The 16,540-nt window shown below is 38.4% G+C and overlaps 1 protein-coding gene across 1 annotated transcript in view; it reads right to left on the bottom strand.

The window, feature by feature from the left end:
• The window catches only part of LOC100740207, a 70,321-nt gene that overhangs the window by 22,402 nt on the left and 31,379 nt on the right, over positions 1–16,540 (bottom strand). The window contains exon 7 of the mRNA XM_024364546.2: positions 16,300–16,537. Coding sequence (XP_024220314.1) covers positions 16,300–16,537 — 238 coding nt within the window. The remainder of the gene's footprint in view (positions 1–16,299; positions 16,538–16,540) is intronic.

Genomic DNA, 16,540 nt, shown 5'->3' with positions numbered 1-16,540 from the left:
TACAACGACGTTCGTACGATCGATATGACACGTGAACACGGTTGTATGTTAACTCGGCCATTAGCATTGCCAATGTCTCGTCGTATTTCAATGAATTCGTTCCGAGGGATTGAAAGGTGATCTTAACGCGCCCATTGTAGAGATTTGTATAGGGCATAGGTTGTTGCAGAAGTAAAGACCAACAAACTCTACTATTCCAAAATTTCCAATCTCCTTCTTGATTTAATGTATTATTGTGGTATATTCAATATATTTTTAATATAAGAAATATTAACATTCATCAAAATATTATTATAATGAATATGAAACTTCCAATCAAACACTTTACTTTTACAATACCCTTCCTATTTTTCGTTAACTTTAGATCCACTTTATGGTTAATTAAAAATATCGAATATCCGTCTAACTTATTTAAGGAATAATAATATAATTTTTGTTCGAGACGATACAACGTACAGAAGAAAAAGGATATATCGATGTCAATAAGGAAAAGCGTGAAAGAGACAAAGTCGTATCGAAGCAGCACGCATTCCAAGATAGCATTGTCCTGCACGCACAAGTGAAATGCATAACGACGAGCTGTGTGAGTGTTCGCGTGAAATTTCCATATGGCATACAAAGACGCTAACGGGACCTAATGCCGTTGAAAAACAAAGGATAGACAGAGGAACGCGTGGCAGGCCTACGCACGTCGTGTACTCCTTTGGTTATATTAACGTTCCAACAACGGTTTACCATATGCGTGCTCATGAGAACGGAGAGCTTGCTCGAATGGCAAAAAGTTATTTTCAGCCTGCAACTTCGTCGAACAAACTAACTGGCTGAGACTCTTTCCAGTGACGATCAACTAGGTCGTTTTTACACCATCTTTATATTTTTACGACCCAATCGTTTCCTATTAAATTCATATTGTTAAATTCGAAAGATTTTGTTTGAAAATCTTTCAAAAAGAGTAAAAATTTCCCGTCTCTTCGATGCAAGCGAAACTTCTCCGTAATTAAAGGGTTAATACAACGTATTTAACATAGATGAAAATACTAAATTAAAGACGAGGATCATAATAATTACCAATTCAAATAAGACAGAAAATTTGAAAATTCCACATAAAGATGAGAGAACGGAGCATCGTTCAAAAAAGGTCAAGGCAAGATGGAAGAGAACAGAAACCAGTATACAGAGATAGAAGGGGATTCTTTCGGCCAATGTATACCTAGTTCTTAAGGGTGACCGCGACGACCGATGAGAACGGCTTCAACCATTAACGGTCGACAGTTGCTCAATTGCAAAATGAATACCGATTATAAACCATAGTGGATATTGACGTCCATTTGCAATCGTGATCATTGCGGATGCCCAGCATGAACGCGATGAAAAACTGCATACGATCACCATATATAACGAGGGCTATGTTAAGAAAGATAGAAAGAATATATCACACCCACCTAATATTTTACAACGAAAGCCAGCGCGCTAGCTAAAGTTCTTGCACGCGATAGGACGAGACGGTAGTTGGAAACGCTTCAAAGGGAAATTTAATGCGTATGTACTTATATAGATAGCTATATGTGCCTACGTGTCAACGCGACTACATGTCCGGACGCATTAATTCTGTTACGTTCTCTGGGTCACTTTTGGTCCAATCTCTTTTCTCTATCGTTCGAATAAATTTCGTAAGTTTAAAAAGAATACGAAAAAATTTGTAATTTGTACGTATATATAACAAAATGTACGTAATTTCAAAAATGCTAAAGTTTTTCTTCAAACATTAAAAGGCTTTTGTTTGCTAAAATGAAAGCGATATTTACTTACTAGTAAAGTAAGCGAGCGATTTCGGGGCACGATGAAATGTCACAGTTTCTCGGTAACGCATCGTTCCTCGAAGCTGACGGAATGCTATTGGCAAGAAACGCGGGACACCCGCATTTCCGCGTCTGCGAGCAACGAGCAGCAGTGGTCAGTAAGGCTGAACCACGCTTTCCAAGTGCAACAGTAAGCGTTACGTAATACGCGTTGGCTCGTTTCGAATGTCAGAATATCGGGGGCTGACACGGTGACAGACAGTAATTTCAATTACTTTACGACGTACTTTGCGCTGCGCGTCTCTGTCGTGTCTTTTTCTATTCTTACGCTCCTCGGTTGGCATCCGTGTCGGCAATTGACGCAAATTAGGGGAAAGCCACGTTAAAGACAGACGCTACATCCGCCATTAGAGCGGCCAAAGACCTCGCTGATGGCTTCTGCGCCGCGGTAAGTAAGTACATGTGCATCCGCGATGCTTCGCGACGCCTGTCTTGCATTTACGCCGCTTTGCCATCTTCTCAGGGACCATAATGTGCCGGATATGTATTGCGTCTCGAGGATGCTGCTCGTCATTGTGCTCTAAATTTGCTTCACCATCCGATCGAGGCGAATCGATTGGACGCTGATATTATCGAAGCCTTTAAAGTTAGTTTCCAAGCGTGTCCGCGAAGGTGCTGGGCACATACACGACTGCTCACAAGTATTCGGATAGTTTGGTTAATTTTTTTTGGTAACGATACGTGAATGTTACGAAAATATACAACGTGCCTCATAGTTTAACCACCTAAACTTTGTCAATATATTCCATGGGTATAGTGGAGCAAAAAATATTATAGAGCGCACCTGTATCGATATTGTTATTAGGTTGATAGCATCAATTAAGGGCTAATGTCGCTCAGAGGTTGCGATAACTTTGTTCAAAGTCGATGCGACTAATTTTACGGTCCATTAATGCGAAAGTCTTTCACGTTCGAGGCACGACGTAGCGATAAAGCAAGTTCGAAGCAACACGTCAAAGGGGACGAAGCGGTTCATTTTGCGAAGCGAAATCATTTCTTAGAAGCAAAGTGGATGGTAACGAGTAAACAGCCTAATGAAGTTACAGCTCGCACCGGTGCGGCGAAAGTTCAACGAACGCTTCTTTCTCCGCTTAAACTTTTTGCGTTTACTCGCGTCTTATTCGGGCTTAAGAAGAAAGAATATATTATAGTTCGTCGGATAGATGAACGATTAGGTTACGATTAGGAATTTTCTGCCTATAGATCATTGAAGAAAACTTTTGTACATGTGTACAAAAGTGCGTATAGACGTATCGTCTTCATAATTTTATTTAATTCTATAAGAAGAAGCTTCGTGCTTTGATCCGTACAAGCAAAGTCAGAGAAAGAGAGAAATAGATGTTAGATTTTCAAACTGATAGAAACTAAAGGAAAAATTGTTTCTCCTTGTGTTTGAATCCAAGGAATTAATTGCGTGAGTCATTTGGCAGAATCACTCAAGTACCGTATTTACCTTGTAATGATGTAAGAAACTCTATACGCATATTTTGTCGATTCTGATGCAAGTCACACGCAGCCTTATTTAACCGCATATTTCACTCGCAAGTATCACACAACGATAGCTCAGTAATTATGGTAAATATCAGCTTTCTATTTGCAAATACCTATGGTGATTGATCGCTGCGCAATATGCTTCAATGGATACCATATGAGGTCGCAGAAGTGTCGGCAGGAAAAAATTTAATATAGCCAGGGATGTATCGAAGGCGTATCGATCGTACGACCAACTAACGCACGCAGCAACTTTACGACCAAGTATCTTCTACGTGAGTAACATTCATTTCGAAATGCTCGAGGTTGAATCGTACAATATAAATATATATATATATGTTGAGTTCAATGTGGAATTACACTGAATGACGGAAGTGTAGATATTTAAAGTGAAAATTAGATAGCAAAAATACAAAGAAGTAGTTGAAGTATGTAATCTGAGAAAGTACACATTTTATGACTATACGTCTGTAGTTAAAATTGTTAATTAAAATATTAGTTCTCAAAAATAGTAGATATTTCGTCCGTATCGTAAAACTACGGTCATTAATAAAAGTCAAAGGGGAATGAAAAAATCCGTAAATTCCACCGTAATGGGGGATCAATGGTGGTGTTACGCACCCCTAGTGTATGCGACACTGCACGTGGCAACGCTAGCTGTAGTTGTAGTTGCACGTGGGCTGAAAGCCCAAGAGCGCCCACACATTACGGATTCTCATTCGGCCTTCGAGGAACATACCTACGTGGTATTCACACTTGCCACTTTCACGTGTACGTCCTGCCCACTATACCTAGCTCCTGTCACTTTATTGCTAGCATTGTACTCGGCAAGTTACAAAAAGTAATTTCGCAAAATAGGCGGAGGAAAACGTTGTTGATGGCTTGAAAAATAAGCATAGAAATTAAAATAAATAGAAATTAAAAATTAAAATAAAAAATAAAAATAAATCATTCATCGTTTCAATTTGGAATATCTCGATTTGTCTCAATCAGTTGAAACGGCGCGAAATCAATATTTTCCTTAAAATCCTTGTGTAAATTTTAAGGAATATATAAACTTGGTAGCAATTTCGTTACACATAATTTGTTCAAATTTTGAAGATCTTCTGACAACTCGATCAAAGTTGTACAAAATAATCTTCCTTTGTGACTTTCTCAATCATGCTTTCTCATGACTTTCAGTATGTATTTCTAACTTGCTTAGAAGATCTGCGTCAAGAACAACACGTTAACTTCGAAATTTCATCCGTTTTTCGAACAATTCCACGGCATGATAACGACGCACGCTGGCTGTACGTTGAAAGCTATTCAAAAGGAGCGCGTCCCTTTGTCAAAGTCGCTCTCCTCGCGAGTCGTTCCGTCCACCGACTGCTTTCTGTATCCGATAGATTCGACCCAGTTCTCGTCCCATATTCTGGGGCTGAGCTGAGTCTTCTTCATTGAAGGGTTACGAGGTCAATTATTTAATCGGAATTATCTTCCCAAGAATAGAATATCGCAATTGTGAAATATATAAAACTGAATGTTCGATGTCTGAAACGCAATGAAAATGTAATACCCTAAGTAAGACTAAAGACACATAACCGTGATCCAAACCGTCGAACCTTTCTCTGGGTTCCTTTCACCTGACAGGTGCAGCCGCGTGTAATGTGCTGATGTGTGCACGCAAGTGCAGGTGCAGAGATACTTGTCGATTCGTAGCGAGGTACGGAAAAGGCGGCATGATTTCGTTGTGGCTTACGCGAGACGAGATAAATGGCTGTTGGCTAGGCGCAGCAGCGTTTCGCAAACGAAACCGGAAATTTGGCCCGCCTTCCGACCGGTGAGCAGTTCTGCAACATCGTCGAAGGACGAGCATACGTATTCATAGAATTGCCAGAACTTTCATGCTAGACAGTCGGAAGCTGCTTGTCCGAGCTGGTTCGTTATCGTTTCTTTTTTAGGCATCCGAGATACGAAAAGTATGCCGATTTGAGATAAATTGTCGAAGCTGACAAGAAAATTTTCTATAAGTAAAGACTGATTTAGTCACTGGTGAAAAATCTGGCGGAAGTAATAAAAAATGCATTATCGTGAAAAAAAGTACTCGCATAGTGGAGAATCGCTAGATTGATCGAGGATATCTATATTTATATAAGCTATTACAAAGAAATGATCTAAGGTAGGTGGTTCTCAACCAGTTGTCAACCAGTTGTCAACCAGTATATAACACGCGAGAGGTAGTTGAATGATACGTAGATAATTTGTAAAATACACACAACACGTAAACTACACTAACAACGGAGCGTTTTCAATTACTGAAATATGTATTTATGATAAGACAAGGACATCGTTACAACGTTATAACGATGCAACTGCGCAGTTGTGCAAACAAAGCAACCTTTTCTCCTTTAATTAGCGAATAGAACATTCGAGCTTCGCAACACACTTTAGAAATGAATTATTGAATTTATAGAAGTAAGCACATTGCGATCTATAACAGGCTGATACACGTAATTAGAAATGTTGAAATGAATCTGACAGAAGAAATCTAGAATCATAAAGTGTCCAAGCAGAAGTCCAACGTTAGCAGGTGTTTTTGTGGGAGCCTTCGGCATTCCTAACTAGTCTGAAGTTTAATGATCTCCGTTTCGCAAGAGCAAAAGACCTACGCATGATTTGTAAGGAACATACAGAATTACTATATAAATCAAGCGTGTTTATCAAAAGTTTAAACACAGAATTTTGCAAAAAAAGTTCGTTAACAAGGACAATATGATATACGACAAGAGTGATTCCGACAAATTCTATAAAATTTATTGTTACTTGTTAGAGAGAAGAATAAATTACAGACACAAAGAGAAAGACGTCGATAGATTAAGAATAAAACATATCAAAAAATTAGTTTTCGTACTAATTTATCTCCAACTTAAAATTATGTCGTTCTCACAAAATGCGATGTTCTCGTCATTATCATCATTGACGATGTATTTTCCACATGACACAAGATAGAACTCTTTGAATTCTATTTTGAACAACCTCGTCCCATTCATCGATCAATATCTCTCGCTAAAGTCTGTCTAAAACACCGACGACGACCTTTTTTTCGCTCAAAGAAATTCATGTCAGTCGCGGCAAGGTACATACAAACGAAAGAGCGTTCCTAACGAGCGGAGCCACTCGTGGTCGAGCACGAAACAACCGACACTTTACTTGTGCTTTGCACGAAAATCAAGCCGGAGACCGGAGATTAACGGCGCGCGTAACGCGAATACTTCCGTGCCGACATCATCGTCCATGAACGCGTCATTCAAATAAGCTGCCTGTCACGTTTCGACTTGATAACCGTCAACTTTATTCCATTCAGAGCTTAATCTCGAGGTTCGGTGAGAAATGCTCGCACTCACATTGTCTGCATTCAGTTAGTTCACGTACTTGCCACGTGATAATCACAGGACGATCACCTTTAAGCTCATGCGACTTGTTGTTTCTTTCATGATTTATTTGCATATAAATATTATAGTTTTAAACGTAAGTATAGAATTAATAATTTAATGACGATATTGCAAACAGATTTAAATGACTCCGTTAAAAAGAAACTGCAGTTGTACTATCTCGTAAATACACCTACACAGTTAGCTATAGTACAGTAGAATTTGTGAAATAACGTGATAAAGCTATGACCTGGTTCTTAAGAATAAGAATAAAATATTAATTATTCTTAAAGATAAGTAGGTATCTAAAAAAAAGTAGGTAATCGTCCCGTAAGTAGGTAAAATGATTTATCTTAAATAAAATGTTATTTGTTGATACTGTAATTTGTTGTTTGTTGGAGTCATAAAGTCATTATTACACCTAACATCATATTTGTTTTTATCCAAAAGTTAATTCTTCTATACCTGCATAACTATATCGCGGCGTACAGGAACCAGAACACATACTTGTGTATGTATACATAAGTGTAAGTCCAACACCGAGTTATCCCGACTCGACTGCCAGTGTTCGCCGATCAATACGGCATGCCTGAAGAACAAAGAGATCAGAAAGGAGGAAAAGAGAAAAAGAGATAGTACAGTATTGTTAAATCAGTGGATACCAGCACTAGGATATGGCACTTGAAATCGTCGATTTCAAACTCTCTCCTATGCCAACCATTACGCCGCCAACCAACATACAAAAAATATTCTTCACTTTCGAATGCACCAGCTGCCTCTTGTAAATCGACCGTTTACCCCTTTGAATTCGATAAGATCAGCAAGCTGCTGGGAATACCCTTTTCTGAGCAACGAAAGTCAATCTTTTTTAATATCCTGGGATGAGTTTACTGAAATTCCACAGAGAGAACTATGAAGCGATTGATCACGAGCCGAGTGAGGAAAAAGTAAAAAATGGCAGGCGTTTATTTATGAATTCCAACTCTAAATATTTTCTTTCCTTGTATCCATATTGCATATTATTATAACAGAAAGTTGGGAAAGTTTCTGTCTAAAGTTTGGTTACCTAAATACCGCACAATTGAATTAATGTTACCACTACAATTTTACAAGTCATAGGTTATAAGTAGGCTATGAATGTTTATGCAAATGTATGTTTTTCTAAAGAAATGGAATGTAAGCAAGACGAATGCCTACATAAGTAATTTTCAAGAGTTATTAAAGCATCGCGTTTTTGCATCTACATAGTTTAAAAGTTATTTGCACACAAAAATTCACTCGCGTTTATAGTCTTCTAATTAAAAAGGCTTGGATAGAAGTGATTCCACTTGCCATTACGCGTAATTTTTAGTTTTTAAACTCTCTAAAAGCATCCACTCGTATTTCTTTCTATTTCTTCAAACTTTTAGCATAATTACAACGAAAAAGCACGCGAATGTAACAGTTTTCCACGCAATTTATCACAAAAGATTAAAATTTAAAAAAAGGACCGCCTTAGAATTCTTTATACCGTATCTGTATCATATCATATATCCGAGGATGCAGCTTTAATTTCTTTTTTTATTATATCGATGATTTCTCTCTTTTCCCGGTCAGCAAGCTCCCGAGGATATAAATTAAATTTTCCTCGCTCATATAAATTTAATACAATCTTTATTTCAGCAATCTCTGTTTCTTTTTTAAAAGAACTAAGTCTAAAAGATGACGATCAGTTTGAATAGAGGAACTTCCCGCATAACAAATGCGCCAAAATTGGAAACATTTAGGTAGAATACACGTAATAACAAAATTTTCGAGTCTCAATACTTTTGTCCCGACGAAAACGGATTTCTGTGTGTATTTTACCTTTTTTTTTTATTACGGATATTTTTAAAATTCATGATCCATGATGCACTTAAACATTAGAGTCGATAGTTATATTTTACAAAAAAAACTAAATGGAGAATCATAGTCTCTACGAATTTACAAAGAATTTTGCACGAAAATGCCAGCTCCGCTAATACTTTTGTTTGGTACGGTACATATATACAATTCAACAATCAGTAATTTGAGAGAATCGAGTTAATATATTGAAAAAGAGTTGTAAGTGTACGAACAACATCTAACGTGCGAATTTATTTCAATCAAACGAATAATATTACAGAAAAACCTGCCTAATATTTGGTTCCGTCGAACGAGATCTTAAATCACTAGAAAGGACTCACGAAACGTCCCATTTTTCCGTGGATCGAACGAGATTGCCTCACCCTAAGCGACATCAGCTGCTTCCTATTCCTCTGCCTCTATTCTTCCCAACAGTCAGAGCGAACAGTAAACGCGTAGGGTTATCGACCCGTAGCCTCGGAGGTCGAATTCCTGGCTTTTCTTCCTCTTTCCACAGAGATCACGCTACCAACGGGTCCCTCCCGTGTCACGTTGTCCCTGCTTCCGGCAGAAACAAAAATGGCTGCCGCAGATGCTCAAAGCGTCGTGAAAACGTTCGGTTGTTTGGTTCGATCCGAGGGCGGAAAAACTTACGTAATCGTTTCGACAAGAACGTAGGTAAGCAAGAAACGAGGGGAACAAAAAGGAAAAGGGGTAACAAACGAGCAGCAAGCGACGTTGGAAAAGGCGACCAAAAAAGGGAAGGAAGAGAAGCTGGCAGCGGGCCAAAGTCTAGAGGGCGCCATCGAAGCGACCTCCCAGAAAGAAGGAGAAGAAATATAGAACAGGAATTAATGTTCCCTGAATCTGGATCCCTGGTTGATGCGAATAAGTGGAAAGGGATAAAAACGGGAAGAACTTTTCAGGTTAGTAGATAAGTATTTTCGTATATCAACGTTGTTGCTACTGAAAGTACGTTTCTTTTATTGTTTATTCATGAACATGTATCGCCCATTACTCGCGCGCAGCGAAACCGAAGCAATCGGGCGTTATGCAACTGCGGCAGAGCTCCGTTTATCGGAACGAAATTATAGTTACAGTTAGTGCCAGATTAACTGGACGTCTGCAGATTAAATCCACTTATACCAGATAGAAACAACGTAAGGTTTAAATCAAAATATTTTTTTATAAAGTAAGGTATTAAGTGGTGACACCTATTGATGTGACCCCGCCCAAAAGATCGTACGTATTACACATCTAGAAATCCTCATAAGATACAAAATCTTAGAGCATCGAATTGCCAATCGTCCGCAAACCTTGATTAACAACAGGAGTCTAAAAAATATAGATCGGTAGAAGTGTTATTTCAATGAATCTCTGAACCATCTTCTTCTTAATATCTTGCACAGATATATTCAAAAGATAGGATTCTCGAAACGAAAAATCGAGGGCACAAGTTCGTTCAACGCAATTACAAGCATCGCTTAAAATACACGGACCACCGAAGTGGCTCGATCCACGTTAGTGTGAAGCCTTATGCAAGGATGATAATTTCTTCTCGCTCTGTTTATAACGTTCACCGAACATCGATCGATCGAGAACTGCGTGATGGACTAGAAACAAGCACTTTTTCCCCTCGATTCAATTACTTTTGAACAACATTTTCTATTTTTCATCAAACGTGATCTCTTTCTTTGTCTCTTGTTTCGTCTCGTGCCTATTCTTTCCTTGTGTTTCCATCGTGCAGAACTATGACTGAAAAAGAACGAAAAATGGGGGAGTATGAGTAGAAAAGCGCGATTGTACGCGCATCAAAGAGCGTTGTCCGAACGCGGCAGACTCTGTTCAAGGGAAAGTTGTAAAAAGTCTAAAAGAGTAGGCTGATATCATTACGCGAGATTCGCTAACGCATTCAAAGAGGATGGCGCGAACGAGAATCGAACGAGTAAATTGAAATATAAGTTAGACTAATTAGCAGAAACAGTGTACATGGTGGAAAAATAAGCGTTAAAGGCAGTTAGGACATTCGCGATTTGTTCGCGCAAACGCGAGCGCGAAAAGCGCGTCGGATTTCGAGAGGAAAAGTGCGAATCGTGACAAGTGAAAGTAAATGAGGTAGAGTGTAGAGTAAATGAGACTCCACGTCGAGAGATGAATTCGAAAGTGTTTTCTTCAGTCACTGTCGTCAGCGTAGTTGTCTGCAACGAGTATACGTGCGTTCGTTTGCTTCTGGTGACTGGATTTTGTTGAAATGGGGTTACGTAGTTAGTGCCTGCGAATGACGTTTGGTTATTGAAAGACTTTTTCCCTTTCGACATCATAATACGTTTAGAAAAAAATCAGAAATAGCAAATATTAGATCTATCAAAAAATAATAAGACAATGCAATTTGCATCGCTGTATTGCAATCTGCAATACACTATCGCGTTAAATACGCAATATTTGCCGTAAATATCGTGTACGATTAAAATTAATTACACAACAAAATTAAATTTATATCCCGTTATATTTCTGCCACATGTAACAAACGAGAAGATAAGAGGAACTTTGAAAGTCATGTCGTGCGAGATATACAAAAAGAGTTTCAAAAGCTAATAATTCTCTTCATTTGTCCAATCGTCAAGGAACTTCGTGAATCGAACGATCGAAGAGGATAGCTTCCACGATGCTCGCTCATCATCGATTATAATCTTAGCGTAACCTTATAATTATAATTAAAAATGTAGCTTTCATTTCCACTTCGTCCAATAACTCAAAAGTTTATTACTTCTCTGAATATAAAAAAAATTCAAACTAAAAGAGCAGATTGTAAAAAAGACTACAAGAGTTTAGCTGATTCCTCGTAACCGCAATTTCTTCAATTGTGTTGAAAATATCGAACGAGATGTAGGATATTTATCTAGAGACGTGTTTCATCGGGTCAACGTTTAGCAAAATAGAGAATCGAATGACCGCCGATCGGTCTTATTAAATGGAGCCGATTTTAACGATGCCATCAAAACGAGCGCGACGAGAAAGTGCCGAGGTCGTCGCGGAGTAATTATATCGGGGGTTGTCCTCATAGTTGCTAGATCGATGCACCTATCTTTTTACGAGTAACAGTAATAGAGTCCGCTGCCTGACTGACGAAGCAGCGGAGCGAACAAGACGTCGTCAACTGGTTCAAACGTCGTTACTGCCTCTACTCATCAACTTTGGTCATCGCCGAAGGCGTTCTTAATCTTTTCAACTACGAGTTTAAAGCTTTAAAGCTCCGTTCACATCATGTCTGACTCGTCGTTCGTGTGATACTTATTTAACGATGCATGTATCATTTTGTTTTATCATCCTTTGCAAATGGATTAAGTAATTTGTAATTTTATTCTATCTTTTCTTCTTTTATACAGAAATTTGTTAAAATAATTAATAATATACAGAAATTTGTTAAAATAATTTATCCGCAATAGAGAATTTCTATTTCCTATTACATCGGATAAGATGATCTGTTGACCCATGATAAAGGTAACTATCGCCGATTTGACGAAGACCACGTTGTACGTTCTTAATCTAAATTCTCAGCTTCGTTCACAGTCGACTTGATTAGGATCAACAACAGCGAAGCAAACTGTCCAGAGCAGTTCACGATTGGATCTAGGTGGACGTATTGCGCAATAATGCTCGTTTGCGCGATGCATTTTACTGCGATCAAACTGATATTTAAAGTTATGGAAAGTGTACAGAAAAATAGCGTTTGGCTTACTTTAGAATAGCGTTTGTTAGCCAGTTGCAAATTTGTTTATGGGTTGTTTGAATAATCTTTCGATTTAAGCGACTTAGTCGAATACGTACGATGTCGAAATAACGTCTAAATATCTATCTTATTTTTAATTAATTAGTTGCAAGACTTGAATTTGAACATTAATTTTTAACTGGTCAACCGAAGAATTAATCAACAAAGATTATTAAGATTATCAAAGTGGGAAAAATAACCAATTCATATTTTTCATAAAAATAGTTGCATTTTTTGAGATTTAGGTGATTGTTTGTAATACCTATCACTTTGATTTCTTTGCTACAAGTTCAATATTTTAATTGTTGGTAGCTCTGACGTTAAAAAGCATATGACGCTTTACGCCCGGAAGCTCCAAATTGCAATAATGTTCCTTCCTTAAATACCCTGTACGACTTCATATCGCGTATTGAACAATTGTTACTAGTTTGTTTCATACTGCGAAAAGGTTACTTCGATACAAATTCTAAAAGATTTATCTCGCGAATCCATTCGCGCGAACAACGGCAAAGGTACATACAGGATAAGGCAAGCTATATGTCCGTAATGCTGATGTATGCCCGATACGTTGGCTGAAAGTCGCAGGTAAACGTCGAGATTGTGAAAGTTTTGCTCCGTTTCTTTGGCCAATCGATAAGGGAAAATGGAGTTTTTATTATCGTTCGATATCAATGTAAAATTTCATTTGAAGAGTAAACTGCAACGCGCATGTAAAATGCAAATGTTATGTACCTCGCGATTATCTGACCATGCCGGCTTTAGACCACGTTTTAACAAATTTAAAAGTTTGCGCGTATTGTCAATAAATTATACACGAGTTGGAACTTGCACACACCGCTGACCTTGTTGCATTGGATATCGTTTGCCTACAAGATATCGGTCGAGGTATCATCGTCCTATGAAAATGGAAGATATACATATTGTGAGTTTCATAGTATGAAGTAAGTACAGCACAGTGTTGGACAAAATTATAAATTTCGTACGTTTCTGACTTTTCCATTTTCCTCGTTTCTTAAAAGTGATCGTCATCAAAATTAGCATTTGTCGTGAACGAAATAATATCGTTTGAAAATTCATAGAGATGAACCCAGTTCTGAGAACAAGATCATCCTTTATTATATGTATAACGAGTGTATATACGAAATGCTTTATATTAGTTGCTTTGTATCGTTGCTTTGTTCGACCAGTCTGATAAACCCTTTGATGCAGCCTTGTAAAGAGCAATTAAACTGCATTAACTCTCCCTGGCGAGATATTACTTCTTTGTAATCAATTTCACGACCACGAACCTTGAGCTATCTTCGTGTTACTTTTTATCACATATAATTCTTATACTTCTTCATCACATATACTTCTTTTTCCCAGTATCTAACACTTTACAAAATTAGCAGCCGTCAAATTGTGGGATCAGCCCTCGGCGGTTTCACACTCATCTCCTGATCTAGCTGATTCCGTCGATTAAAATCGCTCGTGCAATAGCATAAAATTCAATTTCCATCGTAGCGGCCACCAAGAAATAAATTACTTTCCCTTGCTGGCTGCATCTTTCGGGTTCAAGCGTTCAAATGTGCCAATGCGCTGATAGCAAATGGTCAAAAATAAATTTAGACAGTCGTTGTAAACAAGTGCATGATAAAACCCTACAAAATAATTTGTTAAGTCTACAAAACACAGCTGAAATTCCTCTTTCCCTTAACGACTCTTCTCTATATCTCCTATCTACAGCGCCACATTATTTTAACCATAAATCAAATTTTATATATTTTTATATATCACGTATAGCTTATGCACTACCGCATCTTTCATTTTTAATTACATACTTACGAATCAAGCCAATACGATTGCTTCACTGAATTGTTCGATCGAACGAAAAGTTCGTTCGAACGGCTAAACCGCTTTTCGTCATCGCTGAACGATCGTTTCTTCGATATCGAATGCCAGATATTACGAATGATTAAAACATGGATAAATAGTTATATTTCGCGACATGTTTTCCAATTCTGTTGAGTTTAAAATACAAACTAATGCAAGTTGGTATGATGTAGCTGCAAAAACACAATAACTGCAAAAAGAAAACAGAACGATTTGAAAATTTAGATTCGCGTGTCGTAATAATTTATTAAATTTTAGTTCCTCATTGTCAATATTCTTATAAAATTAATAATGAAACCTTAATGAAGCAGAAAAAGAGACCAATTCAATAGATCAAGTTCTTCAAGAAACATTTGAATTTTTAAGACAATCGAGCCAACATTTTTAAATTCCATAGACAAGTATACAATTATTATTCATAAATATCACTGAGAATTCAAAACGTTTCACTTCGAAAGTTAAAATCCATTCAATTTCAAAGTCATATGTTACTGGACTATAGGATGAACGTTTCTCACAGATATCGAGAATTGTATTGTATCGCTTGTTTTGAACTGTAGGCTTGATACAGAAATCGGTGGCGCTTCAGACCACTTAATCGAAGAAATGTCAAAGGTGAAGCCCGCACTTTACACCACACTGCAAAAGTGTACCACTCTGAAATACGTTCAAACTTACAATAGCGTTACGATATTCCAACCAATCTCAAAGTAAGCTATCAAAAACCATCGATACGCTTCGAAAGGAATATGAGAGAGAAAATCTAATATATCTAATATCCGACTAAGGATGCGTTTGCATAATCTACTCGATACTTTATATTTTCAAAATTCCTTCAAAGCAAATTTTCTAAACCATTCGATTCAAGCTAACACGAAATTCGACCAAACGAAATTAAGAACACACCTAACTCCGTGGGATAATATGTTGGCATAATCAGATTAAAAGGCATAATCGTGTAATACTAACTAATTTCCCCTAGTAGGTGTTCACTTAATGCTAATGAACATCACGAGAGAACATCAACTAGCGGATTTAATAACCGCCGGATCGAAGTGAGTGTTATAGTTAGAAACACGCGCAAAGAAGCCGAAAGAAACCTGAAAAGAAACACGTTCGATCGTGCAGCGATCGCGATGAAGACCTCGCTCGACTTTCCGCGAGGCCTTTACCATTTAATCTACACTCTGCATCAGACCACATCGTGTATCGCGTAATTCTTTTCGGAATTAAATTCTGATAGATAGTCGCATTAGTTTGCAATAAAACAGATAGCTGTATTTGTTAAGGTGGCTATCACGTTTTCCGCGATACGATATCACGTGCGATATTACTTACGTTACATCACGTTTAACCGCTTATCAAGATTAGTTACTGATAATGATACACAGGAGCACCTCGTACTATCGTTAATAACATATTGCTTGTTATTAATTAAATTAACGAGCTAACGAAAGTATAATAATAATTCACGCCCTTGACTCAATAACCTCCGATGAATAGTGTACACATTGGCACAAACAAGTACTTGTACCCGACAAACTCGTCGTCGATGAATCCTTACTAACTCTAAACGTTTAAGAAACGACGACAAACGATCCTTGAAATATCTGAAAAGTATTCGTACGTATCTAATAACATACCTACAAACGGAAGGTACGATCGATGTTACCATATGCTACCGATGCAACCCTCTCGGAGGACAATTAGCACCAAGCTCGTCCTTGTAACAGAACATTCTATTAATTAGGCCGACCCTGGCGTGCCCATCCTTCGTCTTTAACGTATTTATCGCAAACAGTCTCTTGCTACCCAAGATCGACCCACGTCTAACTTAAATCGTCCAACGCGTTTCCGTCTCTACACTCTAATCCTAATAAACGACGATCCAGCGATCGAGTGTCACGAAGGCGACACGAAGGCGACACGAAGACGCTGTGTGACTCGCAACCAGCACAGCGGTTCCAATCAGGAGTACTGGTTGACAAACTACGACAGCAAGGGAAAGAGGAACGGAGAGGCAGCTACTTACCTTGACGAAATGCAGGTTCTCCTTGTCGAGAAGGAACTCCATGGATTTGTGTGGCCGTTGGTTGATGGTGGAGGCGGCGTCGTCGTCGCGGGGGCTCCTGTGCGAAGCGGCGACAGGCGACTGGGGTACGTGGAGGGCGTGCTCCGGTCTGGGTCGCGGGGCGGCCGAAGTGTGATTCAGATTGAGCAAACTCCTGGTCTTCTTGCCGGCGGTGTTCGCGGAGACGGAAACGGCGGCGGCG

The sequence above is a fragment of the Bombus impatiens genome, unplaced genomic scaffold (assembly GCF_000188095.3).
Source record: "Bombus impatiens unplaced genomic scaffold, BIMP_2.2 scf_0099, whole genome shotgun sequence".
NCBI classification, from domain to species: Eukaryota; Metazoa; Arthropoda; class Insecta; order Hymenoptera; family Apidae; genus Bombus; species Bombus impatiens.
Note: the sequence above shows the minus strand (reverse complement) of the source record. Positions and strands in the feature narration are given on the sequence as shown.